This window comes from Barbus barbus, assembly GCF_936440315.1.
Source record: "Barbus barbus genome assembly, chromosome: 11".
NCBI classification, from domain to species: Eukaryota; Metazoa; Chordata; class Actinopteri; order Cypriniformes; family Cyprinidae; genus Barbus; species Barbus barbus.
Window position 1 is genome coordinate 14,939,515 of NC_136739.1, and position 19,996 is coordinate 14,959,510.

General features: G+C 37.4%; 1 protein-coding gene across 1 annotated transcript in view; it reads left to right on the plus strand.

The window, feature by feature from the left end:
- The first annotated feature begins 1,790 nt into the window (after positions 1-1,790).
- The window catches only part of LOC306877294 (syntaxin-binding protein 5-like), a 195,452-nt gene continuing 177,246 nt past the window's right edge, over positions 1,791-19,996 (plus strand). The window contains exon 1 of the mRNA XM_079428977.1: positions 1,791-2,636. Within this exon, the coding sequence (XP_079285103.1) occupies positions 2,469-2,636 (168 nt within the window). The 5' untranslated portion in view covers positions 1,791-2,468. The remainder of the gene's footprint in view (positions 2,637-19,996) is intronic.

Here is a 19,996-nt window from a genome sequence, read left to right on the forward strand (position 1 = left end):
TCTGTCAAGTGACGAGCTACATTAGCACATGAAGCCTGCATTATTTAATCCTTGTCACCATTTATAACATCATAGCATCGAAAAACATTTTGGTTACAAATGTTTTGTTTGTATCTCTCACTATTAAAGTTCAGTCTCTGATTCTGTCCTTTAGACAGTCATAGAAAATGATGTCTGGGGTATGTGCAAATAAAGAGCACTTGGCATTCATGATGAAAAGTATATTTAATTAAGAGATTTTTAAAAGCAATTACACGTGGCAGCCTACTGAGCTTCTAGTCAGTTAATTGGGGGAGCTTGAGTCTGATCTATAATTTTATAACCAATGAACAGTCAAAGCAATAGATAACTGAAAATGTCAAGATAAAAATACTGGAAAGCATAACGTTTCTACCATGTAATCATGGTAATTATGAACTCCCCTCGGTAGTCTTGTGAAAGAGGATACAGTGAAGGAAAATGCAGTGTTTCTGATTCCAAAACGAAGTACTTTTAAGCACCCAGATCTCTAAGGAAATTACAAAATATTCAGATTTCTAAATACTGTCAGAAGTTTTGAGGCACCTAAATAGTTTAAATAGCGTTTTTGGGTATATCCATATCCGAAATCCATAGAAGAACTGTGGCAAGTTCTCCAAGATGCTTGCAATAATCTGCCTGCAAAAAAAAAAAATAAAAAAAAAAATAAAAAATGAACCCTGACAAACAGAGATGTAATTTAATATGATATAATATAATATTTTAAAAATACAATGAATAATTTTGATCAACTAATTAAATTAAATCAACTTCCTCAGACACAGGTTTAAAGGGAGTTTGCAGGTAAGTTGTTCCAAGTATCTTGTTGAAGTTGCAATTTTATTAAGTAATTAAAGTTATAGTTAAGTTAGTTGCAAATAAGCTTGCTTTTGTGGGCAGCCAAGGGGCTTTTGCACATTATATAATAATTAGAAAAACATGGTTTGAATTTATCATAGCTTGTTTTGTGAATATGATGTTCCATCTAATGATAAGATTCAAAATAAAATTCACAGAAGCATCATCAGGTTCAAAATCTCTGGAGCTGGTGTCAACAGCATGAACAGATTTCAGCTGAAAAGACTCAATGGAATAAACCGTGCAGAGGGGAGAGATGATGTAAATGCTTATGTAATCTGCATCTGCGAGATGCACATCACAGCGCCCCCTGGAGGCCACCACTGCCTCTCAAAGGAGTCACATTATGGACTAGATGGATAGATTGTGACCAGAACCATATCCATAATTCAGCCACTGCTCCAACGTATCTCCTCACCTTTTTGATATAGGATTTTTTTCTCTCCATGTAATTCTTTAGATAATATTATTCATCTTTTTCAGATTTTCTGAGACTAGACACTTAACAATGAAAGACTACACCTCCACGTTGAAATGAGCTCAACCACAGCGAGCAGCTCTGCAGGACGTTCAGATGTATACCGATATCAAATTGGATGCCAATATTATGGACGTTTGTGGTCCTCTGTGTTTTAAATATCTGGAAGATTTCAATTTCAGTTGTTGGCATGCAGAATTACTGTACATATGAATATCAAAAGCGACTGTTGCTTAGATTGGTGCAATATAGGCAATACTGAGTTTATGAAAAAATTAAATCACTATTTCATTGTTTGTGGCTTCTCAAGCACATGGTCCAATCGCTGCAGCTGGAAGGCGGGGATTACAGTAGGGCCGTGGCACATTGTCCAATCAGGACAGAGAGGGGTGTGGCTGTCTTTCGCTCAATCGTTCAGCACCTTGGACAGCAGCTCGCACTCGACTGCGGGAGAGATTCTGGGTGCGGGTGGAGTGCTCGTCTCCTCTTCTCCCAAATTACTCAGAAGAAAGAAACAGAGAAGTGGATTTCACAGAAAATCTTTCAGGTCGTATAATTTTATGTCTTTTCGAGGTAGTTTCTGATCCATTTTTATTGTTGGCACGTCGCTTATACGCTGCTTCTCTGCGGCGTGTCTCCTCTGCGTCTGGGATCCCAAACAACACGCGTTCAACGTGAGTTTTGCCGTGTACAGTGATTGAATCTCAATAAAATTCGGCAAGTAACATGCATTTGACCAAAATCAGTTGTACTTTATTATGTTTCTGACATGCCTCCGGAGAATGTTTACTAGTTGGATACGATACCGTCCTGCGTAAGTGCCATGAAGTTTCTTGGTTCTTCTCCAGCCTGGTTCAGGCTTTAATGCGCACTGAACCTCAACTCTCCTTTCTCCCCAAATCCATCATCTACTTTTTGTGATCATCAACCTTATTTTGGAAGATGAGGTTCTTCTGCGACTTTTTGTGCACATAAAATTGGAAAAGGAAGAAGAAACGAGGAGTCTGAATTCGTGCTGTGAAGCCGCATCACCTCCTATGCCGTTTTAACCGTCTTGACGGCACGTTTTGAGATTGTTCAAGAGAAACGTTGAAGTATAAACACAAGGATAAAGATGAAGAAGTTCCGGAAGGTTTTGGACGGGTTGACCACTTCTTCACCTGCCAATCCAGGTGGATCTCCTGCGTGCGGCAGTGCGGCTGGGACCCCAGGTACGGCTCCGACACCGCGGGAGCTGGAAATCCAGGAGACACTGATGTCTGAGCACTTTCAAATCTGTAAGGTGGGTGCCCCTCTCTAGCTTGTCGCAAAAGGCTCGTCTGTCATTGCAGCAGAGATGTGCAGCTAGTTTTGGCCAAGAGGCCTGTGCTAATCAATGCAGCTGTTGGGGGAACTGCTGTTGATAGAGCCACAATAGAAATTGCAGTGCACCAACAGCAGACACAATACACACAGACACATACTGTAGTGCAAAGACATTGTGAACCACAAATATGATCCCTTTCAAATTGTGAGATATTTAATCAAAGAATTGTAAACTGAGACATTTCTTAAAATATTATTTTATGTTTCACAGAAGAAAGAAAGAAAATTTTATGAGAGTGAGCAAATGGTGACAAAATTTTCTTTTTTGTGTAAACTTTTCTTTAAAGTTCCCAGCAGTTAACAGTTGATAGATAGATAGATAGATAGATAGATAGATAGATAGATAGATAGATAGATAGATAGATAGATAGATAGATAGATAGATAGATAGATAGATAGATAGATAAAACCACCAGTGGTGAGATACCGGATGCTCTCGGTCCCAAAAAAACAGAGCCAGAACATTTGGTCTGCATTTACATTTTCATCATAATTTTGACTCTCTCTTTTAGGGGCTCAACAACAGACAAGCAATGTTTCTCAGTCCAGTGTCAGTGTCAGTATGACCATATTGCAGAGTTGAATGGACAGTTCACACAAGAATTAAAATTCTTCTGTTTTTCAGTCCATTCTCTAAGCCTTTCACATTAGCATGACCATAATGACATGTCAAATTGATAGTTCACACAAAAATAACAATTCTGTCATAATGTACTGAGTACTGATCCTCATGTTGATTCAAACCTGTATGATGCTTTTTCTTCAGTAGAACACAAAAAGGAGTTTTTAGAGATTGACAGCTTTCATATACTTTCACAACTCACTTTTCATCTCCTCTACTGGAAGTCATTTTCGTCTGCTGTCTGTCTGTCTGTCTGTCTGTCTGTCTGTCTGTCTGTCTGTCTGTCTGTCTGTCTGTCTGTCTGTCTATCTATCTATCTATCTATCTATCTATCTATCTATCTATCTATCATCTGTCGTTATATCATTCTAACTTTCTATAGTTCTACAGTATTTACTCAATGCATTGGGAGTGAGATGCTCAGGATTAGGCATTCTTGGGACACAATCCTCTCCTCAGTGGAGAAGTTAAGTGATAAGGAATCGATGACAAAACCGAGGGGTCTTCGCTTATATAAAAAGTGGCAGTCTGTCGTAGTCTCCGGGCTTGTGTGATTTTTCCTGAAGCTATCTTTAGAGACTTTTAGGACCTGTTGCAGGGATGGCGGAAGCTGACTGCAGCGCTTCTGCCTCCACTTGAATCGGTTCGGTTCGAGCTTGAGATTAAAGCGCTCGAGGACGGACGTGTGTTGTTATTCAACATAGTAAATTAGACAGCAGAAAAGTGGTAAGAAAGAATGAACAATAGCCGTGCCGTTTGAATGGAAGTGCAGGAATGTCTCACGTGCAGAATTCGCTGTTTATGAAGCTGTTTGTGAATATTCCCAGAACGACACACTGTCAACCAGCACATGCCTCGTTCTCACCATGTATAGTGATGGGACCGCGGTGTTGTTGTGCTCTCCCCCGCGGGGAATATACGGTGAGAGACTCACGCTGATATAAACCCAACAGCCCCGAGTGACGTTTGGTTTTCCTTGATGCCTTTCGAGACTTGCAAATGATTTGCAACATGTGTAGATGCTTAGATTGGTTATATGAGAATTCATCGCCAGCTAAACAAACGGGGTAAAGCCTCACATATTGTCAGAATGTATCAGAGGTAGTACAGGTAGAAGTGTCTGTTATTACTTTCTACAGTGCCCAATAGTTCACCCAAAAATTAGCTCACGCGGAAGTCATCAAAAATGTAGGCTAGATTAGTTTGTTTCTTCATCTGAACAGATTTGGAGAAATTTAGCATTACACCAATAGATCATCTGCAGTGAGTGGAGGCAGCCAGAATGAATGTCCAAACAATAATAAAAACATAACAATAATCCACATTACTCAAATCCATTCATTAACATATTGTTAAGTGAAAATCTGTGTTTTTAATAAACTAATCGTTCATTGTGGAGTTTTTCACTTCAAACCATTGCTTCCGGCTAAAATGTGATTCGGCTCTCCTTAATATCGTCTAAATCAGGAGAGAAACATGCACTGTTCAAGCACCATTTATAAGCAAAAACTGTTCTAAACAAATATATTAATGAATTGTCATGTGAGAGGACAATGGGGGATTGACTTTTTCATTGGAGGAAGAATTATTATGGATTATGGACTCATATTTTGGCTAGACGCAATAGTAATGACGGATTTTTGTTTCTTACAAACACACAGATTTTCATTTAACTAGAAATTAGTTGATGGACTGGAACATGCGGATTACTTGTGGATTATTGTGATGTTTTTATCAGCTGTTTGGACTCTCATTCTGACGGCACCCATTCACTGCAGAGGATCCACTGAGCAAGTGACAAATGCTAAATTCCTCTAAATCTCTCCCAAAGAAGAAACAAACTTGTCTACATCTTGGATGACTTAAAGATAATACATTTTAGCAAATTTTCATTATTGGTGGAACTATTGCTGTAAGAAATTGATATTTTTCAATTAAAAAAAAAAATATGTTAAGCTTTCAGAAACATGCCCTGGTCAAGCACATATTTATAAATTGATTCACAAGAAAAGAAACAAGATGGAAATAAAGTTAGCTACAGCTCAATGAGGGCTTGATAGTTAGGCTACACTGTAAAACAATTCTGTAGTTTTACAAAATAATTTTGGCAGCTGTGGTCACAAGTAGGTTTTCCACAAACTTAAGTATATAAAAATATACAGAAGGTGCACAGAGTCATTCAAGCAAACGCAAAACACCATCATGGTAACACACAACACTTAAATAATGCAATAAACATTAATTAAACAGAAGATGTAACAAAACCTTAATGTACATAACTGATAACATAAACTATTAAGGAACACGATCATTTAAACAAAACACTTTCAAATGTGGAGTGTAATGAAGGGAATTCTGGAAATATCAGTTTACAGTTTTTGACTGTAAATTACGTTGATTTGTTACTTAGAAAAACTGTACAATTAACAGTATTTTACTGTAAAATTACATGAAATGTCTGGTTAGATCTTTTACAGTTTTACCCTGTATATACAGGAACTTACTGTTAACTTACTGTTTTTTTCTGTAGTGCTTTTACGATATTTTACAGTTACACAATTTGTTTTACAGTGAAAACAAAATGTTGTGATTTTGAGTTTTTTGCTGTATGAATGTTGAGAGGTAGGTCAGAAATTCAGAACACAGAGACAAACAGTTTGAGGCATCTATACAACATAAATGTCGACTACCACTACATACAAATGAAAGTAGTTTTTTCTTTCATACTCTGAGGCTCCAAATGTGATTCCTCATGAAACGATCCCTTTAAATTTCCATTCTTTTATAATAGATTGTATTTTATTATATCAGTGTGTTGATGTAAAGCATTTATTTTAAGAGGAACTGAATTCAGACTTGCTTGCTCACTAAGGTGGGTTTATTCTTGGCCACACATGTTTAACCTATTGAAAGGAACCTTGTGGCTCATGCATATGAAATTGTATTGCTATATTTATACTTGTCTGAAGAGGGATTGTCTGAGAATCACACTAAGAATCGAACATTATCTGAAATGTCTCTTTCCGTATAGTACACACACTGAACAAAAGTAAAATTCTAATTTTCATTACACGGCCCCTTTTGGGGTCACAACCTGATCTATACAAGCAAACCATAAGCAATGGTGAATTGTATGAGTTATTATTCTAGAGACAAGTATAAAGGATCCACCTCTTGGTCTGTCGAGGGATGCGTTCTTTGGGATGTTGACAGAGACAGTGCTCTGGAGACACACATCTGAAATAGACTGCTGAATACTCTCTCGTGTGCTTAAGAACACTCTGTGACACCCATTTCTGGTTATGATCACTCAACTGAATCATGAGCTTTGACAACAGCTCCCGTCATGGGCTGCCATGTTTCATGTGTGGTAGATTTAGATCTTTCTCCCCCTCTCACTTCTGTATATTCCTGGATGGATCTGGCATGCACACAGAAATAATGGCATAGAGCAAAAATAGAAAAAAAAGTAAATGTGTATGTAACATCATAATGGAAGATATAAACAGCAGGTTGCTTGTTTTTTTAAAGCCGATCAGCAAGTTTTTGCTCTTGCAAATGACAAAAAACAAGGTAGATAGTGTGGTATGATTCTATTAGTGCTCTGTCAACAATGTTGGCTTCCTCTCCAGTGCTCTGAGACCGCAGTGGCGGCACAGACTGTGCTCTAGAGCAGCCTGCTCTGTCTGCATGTATCCTCATCTCTCAACAGGAAAGCTGTACTCACTCGACCAAAGGGAAACAAGTATGAATTGTATTGTACAGTGTCTATTGCTGATAGATTTTTTCATCATCAACACTGCTTATAGATTCAGCAGAGTAGTAGGGCCAGATGAGACTTATAGCAGCAAAGAGCTAAAAAATAATATAGTATAGCCATTATGAATGAGCTTAGGTCTCTTTTGTCCTTCAGTATCTCCACCACTATAAAATATGTTAAATCTGTCCCTGTAATAGTTTTATTTATATTTTATTTATATATGTGACCCTGCACCACAAAACTAGTCATAGGGGTAATTTTTGTAAAATTGATCTATAGATCACATGAAAGCTGAATAAATAAGTTTTCTGTTGATGTATGGTTTGTTAGGATATTCAATATTTGGCCTAGATACAACTATTTGCAAATCTGGAATCTTGAGGGTGCAAAAAAAATGTTAAAATAAAAATATTGAGAAAATCGCCTTTAAATCTGCACAAATGAAGTTCTTAGCAATGCATATTACTAATCAAAAATTTAGGTTTCATATATTTATGGTAGTAAATTTACAAGATATCTTATCGATCATGTTCCATAATCTTTACTTAATATATTTGTGGCATAAAAGAAAAATCAATAATTTTCACCCAAACAATGTAATGTTGGCTATTGCTACAAACATACCCGTGCAACTTAAGACTGGTTTTGTGGTCTAGGGTCACATATATAAAAATGGTAGAGTGGAAAAAATGAACAATTTTGTCATTATGTTACGGGGCTGACGAGACGTGAGACGTACGGATCCATTTGCAAAGCTTTATTGTAAAACGTGGTCATACAGGCAGGGTCCGGAGACAGCAAACAGGTATGGCAGAGGCAAGACAGAGCAATCCGTGGAACAAGCGAGGGTCGACGATCGGCGTACAATATCCAGACAGGGCAAGGCAGAGAGATAATCCAATAAACACGGGCAGGGTCAGACACGGCAAGATAAACAAGGCAAGACTCGGAAAACTAAGACTAGAAAACGCTTCGTAGTGTAGCTAGGCTAGACTATACTCGGCAGTGAGCAATAGTAAGTCCCAGACTTAAATAGTGAGTGAGTGATTGTGAAATGATAATCAGGTGTGGGCGAGATAATGGTGAACAGCTGTGCGTGTCGTCAGTGCAATGAATTGTGGGAAATGGAGTCCAGTGTGTTGTGAGTGAAAAAGTCAATGTGGTGAATGGGTGACCTCTAGTGGTGGTTGACCGGGAGAGCATGGACCAAATTCGTGACACATTAATTACTCACCTTCATTTAATTCCAAAACCGTAAGACCTTTGTTCATCTTCAGAACACAAATTAAGATATTTTTGATGAAATTCGCGAGCTTTCTGACCCTGCGTATAGAAGGGTAGTAGGACATCGTTAAAATAGTCCATGTGACATCTATGTTTCAGCCGTAATTTTATGATGAATTATATTTAATTAATATTACAAGAATACTTTTTGTGTGCAAAGAAAACAAAAATAACGGCTTACTTTAACAATTTATTCTCTCCCATGTCAGTCTTTGACGTGCATTCACAAAAGTACCATGGTGCATGCGTGTTCTTAAATTGTAATAATGTTTCACTATATCACCGTTTTCACTCTTGATCAAATAAATGCAGCCTTGGTGACAATTAGAGACAGTAGATTTTCCCATCAGACGGTCTGAGCATCCAGAAGGGTCTTTTCACTCTCCTTTTGAGAGGAATGACATCTAAAGATGTGTGTTGTAGTGACATGTAGCTAGTTACTCATATAGAGTTTCCTGTCAGTTCTGTTTAAACATTTTTTTTCTCTCTCGCTCTCCCTCACTTTTTCTATTTATCTCCTTATTTTTACATCTGCTCAACTGATTGATTTCGTGTGGTGTTACTTGTTTGAACCTGATTGTTATGTCTTTCCATCATTCAAACTCTGTGTTGTTTCTCCAGTGGCTGAGCAGGGCTAAGGTAGTTAATACTCCAAACAGCTCTGTGCTTGTAATCACCCATAAATGAATAGTCCTATTCAGTCAATCTATATCCTTGAATCCTTTTTCCACTCCACTTCTCTGATCCCCCATCATTTTCTCTTGTTGTTTAGTAACTTGCACAAAAGAGAGACTGGAAGGGCAGATATTTTTTTTTTCCCCCTGAGGATTTTGTGTTTCAGTGTATTTTTTGTGTGCTTATATTTGTTTTGATGTTAAGATGTTCATGTTGCTAGCTGCTATTACATAAAATATAGGTGTATGTGATGCATTTAAGCTGCTAAATTTTCAGAAGATGAACAGTTCAAATCACAAAGAAACAAAGTCATATTGTGAGATATAATGTCGCAATTATGAGAAATAATGTTGCAAGTGTGAGATATACAGTTGCAGAAGCGTAAACAGATTTCTTCGATTTCTGACAGCCTTCTGACAGGCAACTGTGCGCTTTATTTGTCACTCTCTTCAGGCTTGATAACCGTAACATGTATATTGACAGTGAAAGTGAAAGAGACAAATGTAAAGTCTGGCTAGAATTGTGCGATTGCCTCAAATGCCATCCAGTGCTCAATTAAGAAGTTGTTTCCTCACCTCCATGTCAATCTCACTGCCAACATTCATCAATATTTGTTTCAAGTCAGTGATGATATCGCACCCGACAGATGCGTTCATTTGTGATTGGCATCCTTCCATAGCATCCCTTTCCGATCACTTCAGCATTGAACAGTCTCCCTCTCTGGATAGGTGAGGGATAGCTGATACGTCTGCAGATAGAAATCCAGTTAGGCACGTGCACATGCACGCTCAAGTACACAATGGCTTGTAAGCTCAGTAATTGCATTCTAACTCTCGCTTTTAGCGCAGCTTGATGCCCGCAGCATAAACAGCAGCAGGGTTCAAACAATCTGCACCCACACATTCTGTTCAAGTGACATTTAGATCTGTATTATACACATACAGCAGATTTGACAAAGACTAGATGGGTAGACTTATGAATTACCAGTCTTGTTGTTGTTAAAAGGACAAATACTCCCAATTAGCCTTCATGTTGTGCTGCGTTTGTATTTAATCTCTTGGTACTTTAGACTGGATTTTGTCTGATCATTTTTGATTCAGTCATATTCTGTTGTGTGTGTGCAGGATGATGGTCTGGTTTTTAATTGATTGGTGACAGAACTGCTTTTAAAGTGGGCTGTTTGCCCTCATGTGGCTTCACCGGGGCGATGACACACTTATTGACCCAATAAGAGAGCCTCATTTCTCTTATCTGGTATCAACCCCCCTCCCTCCCACCACTCAGTTCTTTCTGTCTTCCTCCTGTTCACTCAATTGTTTTAACGTTATTTGAGGCTTAATGCCATTTCAGGCTGATTGAACCAGAAGACAGTGGTTAGACAGAGAATCCTGCTCTGCTTGTATTATTCTTTCCTTATTTGTAAATATCTTCCTTATTTCAAAGGTAATTTCTTCTCAAAATGATATAACCGTATGTCTTGGGGTTACGGCTTATAAATGTGGGTCAGGTTTGTCCTACATTATGGGGATTAGATGAATAATTAGGGGATGGGCGGATGAGAAAAATGGCATTATAAACATGCTTAATAATGTTTTCATGCAAACGTAAAAATAAAAAAAAAGACTGTAAGCTTACAAAAATGTTACTTTGAAATTAATTTACTTTGAAACTATTTTTACTCAGAACTTGCCAATACATTTTTAAATAATTACAAAGAAATGGCAAATAACACATTGAATTGAACATGAAATGTTCAAGAAATAAGGGTCAAAAACACTATTTATTTATTTATTACAATTTATGAGGGTTAGGATGTGGTCGTAGTTTTAGTTACTTGTACTTCTTTGTATTATATTTATATTATTCATTATATTATACAACCCGAATTCCAGAAATGTTGGGAAGTTTTTTCAATTTGAATAAAATGAAAACTAAAACACTTTCAAATCACATGAGCCAATATTTTATTCACAATAGAACATAGAGAACATAACAAATGTTTAAATGGAGAAATGTTACACTTTTATCCACTAAATGAGCTCATTTCTAATTTGATGCCTGCTACAGGTCATATGGAACATATGTTATTTATGTTCTATCGTGAATAAAATATTGGCTCATGTGATTTGAAAGTATTTTAGTTTTCATTTTATTCAAATTTTAAAAAGCCGTCCCAACATTTCTGGAATTCGGGTTGTATTATATGTGACCCTGGACCACAAAACCAGTCATAAATTGCACAGGAATATTTGTAGCACTAGCCAACAATACATTGTATGGGTCAAACTTAATTTTAAACTTAACAAACGATATTTCTTTTATGCCAAAAATCATTAGGATATTAAGTAAAGATCATGTTCCATGAAGATATTTTGTAAATTTCCTACCATAAATATATAAAAAATAAAAGTTTGATTAGTAATATGCAATAAGAACTTCATTTGGACAACTTTAAAGGTGATTTTCTCAATATTTAGATTTTTTTTGTACCCTCAGATTCCAGATTTTCAAATAGTTTTATCTCGTCCTAACAAACCACACATCAATGGAAAGCTCATTTATTCAGCTTTCAGATGATGTATAAATCACAATTTAAAAAAAAAATTGACCATTATGACTGGTTTTGTGGTCCAGGGTCACATATTTATATTATAATTGTATTATCGTATTTACTTTCACATTTCAAAATACTTCAGTCTACTGTAAATTTATACATGTTATCCAATTTTATATATTTTTAAAAAATACCATATTTCTTTTCTTGCTTGCTATGTAGGAATGTGCTAGAAATCTTTTTCTCCTCTCATCACTTTTCCTTGTCTGTTTGTTTTATTCAGATTCATTTTCTCACAGGCACTAACCCTATGGATGCATTCTGAGTCATTCTGATTGCATTCTGATTGCATTCCTAGTTCATTTTTTTCTTTTGAACATTATTCTTCTTGACAGAATTTAGCTGAGGACCACAACAAACTTTGTGTGTGTGTTACCTCTTTATGTGTTTGCTTCTATACCTTTACCTGTTTTCTACAGTCTAAAGGGTTTTTGTTATTTAGAAGATGTTTTTTTTTTAACCAAAGCAACTTACAGTAGACTTATTGCAGACATGGTTCTGTTGAGCAACCTGGGGTTAAATGATTTGTTGAAGGCAATCCCCAGTACTGTACTTCTATCAGTCACCAAATAACACATCTTTGAAAGAGCAACCTCTGAGCAATAAATCTATCCTCTGGGATCGCAGGGATTAAACCCTAGACCCCAGAATGAAGCAACACAGTATACTACAGCCTGCCCTAGTCTCATTCTCACACAGACAACCTACAAATCGCTCTGATGTCTACTTCAAAAAAAGAGCTTGAATGAAAATAAAATTGGCAGTTTGAATTTTATTGGCTGGCATCTACATAATTTTGAGAAAGAAAAAAATTGTAGGATTTGCTGAAGTTTGGGAGTTACTGTGTTTGTCACTGATTACTTGAAAGATAAGGCTTTTGTTGAGGCAGTTAGTAGTGAGCATATCAGATTAATTTCAGAGTTATTTACATTTATTCATTTAGCAGATACTTTTAATCAAAGTGATTAGCAAATGAGAAATTAAACATAAGCAGTTCATTTTAAGGAGACAGTAGAATGAAATAAAAATGCAAAGCAAAATATCAAAGTTACTCAGAAAATAATTAGTTTTTTTTTTTTTTTTTTTATATATATATAACAAATGTGCAGAACGATTTGCTCTGTAACAGTGTTCCTGTAATAATATGATTTAAGTAAAAGTGCCTACTTTATAAAGTGCTTATATAACTTTATGTAACACTAGAACTGCCTCTATCCCAATCAGACCTCCACTAATATTGGCACCCTTGATAAATATGAGCAAAGGCGGCTGTGAAAATAAATCTGCATTGTTTATCCTTTTGATCTTTCACTCAAAAAAATCACAAAATTCTAACCTATCACTGAAGTAAAACAATTGAAATTGAAAAATCTCATGATGAAATAAATGGTTTTCTCCAATGAATGTTGGTCACAATTATTAGCACCCCTAGAAATTCTTATGAGTAAAATATCTCTGAAGTATATTCCCATTCATATTTAATTTTTTTAGCACCCCAGGGTGACTAGGAGCATGAAATTGTCTAGCCATAACGTCCTGTTCCAAAGGATTATAAATATGAGGAACACAAAGGCCAAATACCCTTAATCATCCATCACAAGGAGTAAAACTTAAGGATATAGTTCTGATGTGCAGAACAAGATTGTTGAGCATCACAAAATAGAAAGTGGCTGTAAGGAAAGAGTTAAAGCATTGAAAATCCCCATGTCCACCATCAGGGTAATAATTAAGAGGTTCCAATCAACTAAAGATGTTAAGAATCTGCCTGGGAGAGGACATGTCTACATCGTCCTAATGGAGGAGAGTTTGAGTGGCCAAAGACTCTCCAAGGATTACAGCTGTAGAATTGTAGAGATTAGTTGAGTCTTGAGGTCAGAAACCTAAAAACAAAACAAAAAACAAACATTTCCTACATCACCACATTGTTCGGGAGGGTTTCAAGCAAAAATTCTCCTCACTCATCCAAAAAAAAACTCCAGCAAATTCAGTTGTCAGACACGACTGGAACTTCAAATGGCACTGGTTTCTATGGTCAGATTAAACTGAAAAAAGAGCTTTTTGGCAGCAAACCCACCAGATGAGTTTAGTACAAACAGGGATTAAAAAGTACCCCATTTCCATTTCCATGGTTAAATATACTGCTGGATTTTTAATGCTGTGTGCCTGTTTTTCTGCCAGAGGTCCTGAACATCTTGTTCAGATGCATGGCATCATGGCAGGGCTCGCAAAATGTCTAAATCCCTGGTAGCCCTTCGGGCAGGTACTCTTCCGATTTTGGTAGCCCGAAAATGTATTTAACTAGCCCAAATAAAATAAAGACCATAAATGTCAATCAAAAACATTTTCAATACACAAATATCAACGAATATCAAGGAAAGAGTTTTATTTTACTATTTACAAGGTATCTACAGAATTCTTAAAAATCTATTTAAGGCAATTTGAAAATTTATTTCTTAGACAGTTTTAAATACGTTAAATTGTAAAAGGCCTTAAAAACTCTGCAGTTTAGTTGTATCAAATTTAAGGACCCGTTGGAGCAATGTTCCCTCTAATTTTTTTTCTTGCTGAGCAAAACTTGTCTCTATTGGGCAGACATTTCAGGCACCTGAGCAAAAACATTCTTTATACCAGACCTGTACAGCATGCACACAAAAAAGTGTGTAACTTTTAACTTTAATGTGCTATTTATATTTGATTTGACCCTTGATGTAACTAAATGATGTATATTTTAGGTTACCTGAGATTTTTTTTTACTGTACAATACACTGCAGTTCAAAAGTTTGGATCAATAAAGTTTTTTAAAGAAGTTTCTTATGCTCATCAAGGCTGTATCTATTTGATAAAAAATACTGAATATTATTTCACAAAATAATATTGTGAAATATTATTGCAATTTAAAACAAATGTTTTCTATTTTAATATACTTTAAAATGTAATTAATTCCTGTGAAGCAAAGCAGTATTTTCAGAGTCACATGATCCTTTAGAAATCATTCTAATATGTTGATTTTTAATCAATGTTGGAAACAGTTGTACTGCTTTTTTATTTAATTGTATTATTTATACTGTATTTTTTGGGACCTGTGATATTTTTTTAAAATAAAAAGTTAAAAAGAACAGTGTTTAGTCAAAATAGAGATTTTGTGTAACAATATAAACTATTCAAAAGTTTGGGGTCAGAAATGTTTGGTCTTTCTTTTTTAAAGATACTTTAAAAAAGTTTAAAGAAAGTTAAATAAACTTTATTCAGCAAGGATGTGTTGCTTTGATCACAGGAATAAATGCTATTTTATAGTATAAGTATTAAAATAGGAAACCAATATTAGAAATCGCAATAATATTTCACTATATCACTGTTTTTTCCTGTATTTTTGAAATGAACCTAGTCTTGATGAGCAAGAGACTCAAAGTCAAAGACTCAAAAACAAGGTCAATTATTTATCAGGTTTATAATATAGCCCTAACATAATATATTATAAAAACAAACTAGTTATACTGATAGAATAGAATATAATAGAATAGAATACAAACTGAAGCAAAACTTAAGCTGAGATCTGTAAGTTAAATATTAATAAAACGTGAACATATGAATTCTTCTATAGCTGTCTAAACATCGATATGAAGTACAGTTTGTACAATACTCTTGTGTGTGACTGTACATGTTTCAGAGTTATGTTACCGTTCTTTGCCCATCCTCTGCTATTTCCAGCACTTAATCAAGCCGCTCTTCTTTAATACATGAGGACGTTTTATTTCACATGCCATTGAGTTTGCGTTGTCTCTCGTGTTGAGCGCACTTCAACTATTGAAGTATTCAGTTTCTACAGCGACTCTTTTGGTGCATATCGTTCTCTTTCTATGAAACCTGTTCTAACTCTGTCGTGACATCAGCTCTATAGCGGTTTGCCCGAGCATTGCTATTCTTTTCCTTTCACTGGCGGCATTCAATCAAATGGCTTCCCAACTCATTTTTGTGTGCGCGAGGCACACTATTTCTTCTGTGCGGCCGCGGTGGAAGAAGAGCGCGCTCCGTTTAGAGGGAACACTGCGTGGGAGCCCTGTATTTAAGGTAGCCCGTCGGGCAGGGCAGTGATACATTTTGGTAGCCCGACTGGAGAAAACAATAGCCCCTGGACGTCGGGCTAGCGATTTTGCGAGCCCTGCATGATGGATTCTATCAAATACCAACAGATAAAAAAAATCAAAACCTGACTGCTTCACTTAGAAATCTTATAATGGGGCGTGTTTGGATCTTACACCAGGACAACAATCCAAAACAAACATCAAAATAAACACAAAAATGGGTCACTGAGCACAAAATTAATCTTTTACCACAGCTGTCCCTGTTCTCTGACCTGAACCCTACAGAAAATGAGTGGGGTGAACTGAAGAAAAGAAGTACTAAGAGGAAGCTGTGAATCTGAAGGATCCGGAGAGATTCTGTATGAAGAAAATGCTCTCTGATCTCTTATCAGGTGTTCTCCAAACTCTTCTGGCACTATAGGAGAAAACTCAGAGCTGGTAAAAGGATGTGCAATAATTGGGTGCCAATAATTGTAGCCAACATGAACTAGAGAAAACATTTATTTAACAATGAGACCCCCCCCCCCCCACACACACACTTTCAATTGTTTTACTTCAATGATGGAATTTTGTGATTTTGTTTTATGAAAGATAAAATGGATAATCAATGCAGATTTATTTTCACAGCCGCCTTTGCTCATATTTACCAAGGGTGCCAATATTAGTGGAGGGCACTGTATGACATCAAAAACAAGAGCTAGTCTTACATTTGCTGCTGATCATAAGTTTGAAACTGAGATTTTAAGAATGAATATGACCCTCAATTTGGGCAGAAATCTTTATCAAAGGTTCAAAAGTTGCTCCAAAGTTCAATGTCTAGATGTTTCTATTCTGGCTGAAGGATTGAGAGGATGTAGCTCTAGCTTCATGCTTATGAGTCATGCACCATAAAGTGCCAATCTGTAAGTTTCTCTTCCTGAACCATGTACAGACTGTACAGACTGTGGGATATTAAAGGCATAGAGCTTATCAGGGAACAGCAGTCTGAGTGTCTCTGCCATATGTACCAGACAGCTCTGAGAGATTTGCTACATATGACCACAATAGTTTACTAGAGCAATATGCAGAAAGAGGCATTTATTCTTCTTTCAAATTATGGAATTTTGGAAAAATTAAGAGGCTGAAGTTGAGAAAGAGGCTAGTATTGAGTGTTGACTTTTAGAATAACGAAACAGTTTTATATAACAGAAAAAAGTTTTATATTATATAAACCATACACTTTTTCTTTAAGAAATTAAGAAATATAACTAGAGCTATGATATATACATATATATACACACATCTTCAAGAATCGGCTAAAAACGCATCTCTTGCATCTTTATTTGACCCTCTAACTGGATGGACTGGCAGATGGACTGGACGGTGGGCTGATTCTGGATCGGGGCCAATTACCATCGCCCCGTGCACCCCCCACAGACACCACAGGATTGAGCTGGAGGGAAGGGATCCTCCGGTGTCTGGAGAGTGTCCAGCCCTGATCCAGAATCAGCCCGCCTCACTCATTAGGTGAGGAGGCACTAGAGATTTACACTTTTGACATTGCAAAAGAAGCACCAGAAGAAGTGACTGTAGACAAAATTTTGGAAGCTTTCAGAAACTACTGTACACCTAAAAAATGTGGTGTTTGAGAGACATCAGTTCTGGACATGCATTATGCATGAGCCAATGCAGATTGATAAGTTTGTTACAGAACTCAGGCAAAAAAGCAAAAATTGTGAATTTGGAGCGTCAGAAGATGACATGATAAGAGAGAAAATTGTCTTTAATGTGACAGACAAAGGTGTAACAGAAAAACTTCTGAGACAACCAAATCTGACTCTACAAAAGGCCATAGACATATGCAGAGCATCAGAGATTGCCAAGGAAAGAATAAACATAATGGCATCAGCAAAAAAAGAAAGTGAAGTGCATGCAGTTGACATGATCAAAGGAGCAAAACATAAAAATAAGCCCTTTAAAGCCACACCATTACACAACAAAAAAGAGAAAGTCAGCGGCATGTCAAAAGCATGAACCAGATGTGGACAGACACACACACCAAGATCGTGTCCAGCATATGTGGCCAATTGCAGAGCATGTGGCAAAGCTAATAATTTTGCAAAAAATGTGCAAGATGAAGTCTGTGCAGACACTCCGAGCTGTTAATAGTTTGTTTATGGGGACCCTTCAATGTTCACAGATAAATGCAATCTGTAAAAGCGAAGAATCATGGTACACAACCATGACTATCAGAGGGATCCCTATTGAAATCAAACTAGACACCGGGGCTGATGCAAATGTCCTGTCACTTGAACAAATCAGAAAGCTACCCTGCGATGTTGCACTCAAGCCTACAGAGACCATGCTAGTGGCATACTGCAGCACAAGGATCAGACCGGCTGGTTATGCATTCCTGAAGTGCCACAAGGGACAAAATGAATCAAGGCTGCTGTTTTTGTTACGGAAACAGTCAGCACCACCAATACTAGGCAGAGCTGCCTGTGAACAACTGAATCTGGACAAGCGTATCGAGCAGGTGGGTGCAACTGTGCCTGCTACAAAAGATGAGCTGGTAAAGCAATATCCATAGGTGTTCCAAGGGCTTGGATAATTCCCTGGTGAGCATCACATCTACCTTGTTCATGGATGTAGACAGATCCCCCTGGCCATAATGGACAGATTAAAGGTAACTCTGGATCAGTTAGTGTAGACTGACGTCATTGTACCTGTTATAGAGCCAACAAAATGGGTCAACAGTCTGGTGGTAACTGAAAAGAAAAATGGCTCGCTTAGGCTTTGTCTTGATCCTCTTGAACTAAACAGGGCAATTAGACCCCAGCACTACTCCATACCAACACCCGAGGATGTACAGAGCAAACTGGCTGGTAACAAACTGTTCACAATTTTGGATGAAAAAGATGAGTTCCTGGCAGTTCAAGCTAGACAAAGCTTCATCTCTGCTGTGTACTTTTAAAACACCTTGGGGACGCTTCAGGTTCAAACGTCTTCCGTTTGGCCTCAAATCCTCCGGTGAGGTTTTCCAGCAAAAGAACAGTGAAGCCTTTGGTAAATGGTGTGCATGTGATTGTGGATGATATGATCATCGCAGCAGCTGATGAGAAAGAGCACACAGAAATTCTGCATAAAGTGATGGACAGAGCCAAAGAATTGAACATTAAGTTTAACATGGACAAAATACAGTACAAAGTCACAAAAGTGAGATACATGGGCCACGTAATAAGTGAAGAGGACGTGCAACTGGACAGTGAAAAGATAAAAGCAATTGTCAACATGCCCGCTCCAGAAGACAAAAAAGCCCTGCAGAGACTGCTGGGCATGACAAAATACTTGTCACAGTACATAAGAAACGAAGCAGTTTTGACTGCCCCATTAAGACAGTTGCTAAGAAAAGACTCAGAGTGGCTATGGATGCCAGGGCATGATGCAGCATTGGACAGCCTAAAAAAGGCACTGACTGAGGCTCCTGTGCTTAAGTTTTTAGACCCAAGCCAGCAAATTGTGCTTCAAGCTGACAGGACAAAAGATGTCCTCGGTGCATGTTTACTGCAACAAGAACGCCCTGTTGCATATGCATCAAGAGCACTGACAGATTCTGAGCGCAATTATGCGCAGATCGTGAAGGAGTTGCGGGCGGTGGTTTTTGCTGCACATAAATTCCATCAGTATGTTTTTGGAGCATCTGTGATTGTACATTCTGATCACAAGCCGCTGGAGGCAATCTTCACAAAGCCCCTGAGTCAAGCCCCAGCCCGGCTGCAAAGAATGCTTCTGCAGCTGCAGCGTTACAACCTGCAGGTGAGCTATACCCTGGGAAAAGACATGCTGATAGCTGATGCTCTGTCTAGAGTATATCTGTCTGAAGACAGACTGCATGACGAAAGCATGGATGGTGAAGAAAGAGTAGCATATGCAATGGAAGCCACTGTGGCCATGTGCACTGAAATGATTGAAAGGCTCAAGTCAGAGACAAAAGCAGATGAAATATGTTCAAAGCTGAGAGAAGTCCACCAGCAAGGATGGCCTGTCCACAAGAAACAACTTGACAGAGATCTGAGGAGTTACTGGCCCATAAATGACACGATAAGAATCTGTGACGGAGCGATAATGACAAATGACAAATTCATCATCCCAAGAGGTATGAGGCCAATAATACTGGAAAGACTGCATGCAGCTCATCAAGGAATACAACGCACCAAGGAACATGCAAGGAGACTTAATTTTTTTAATTATTATTTACTTG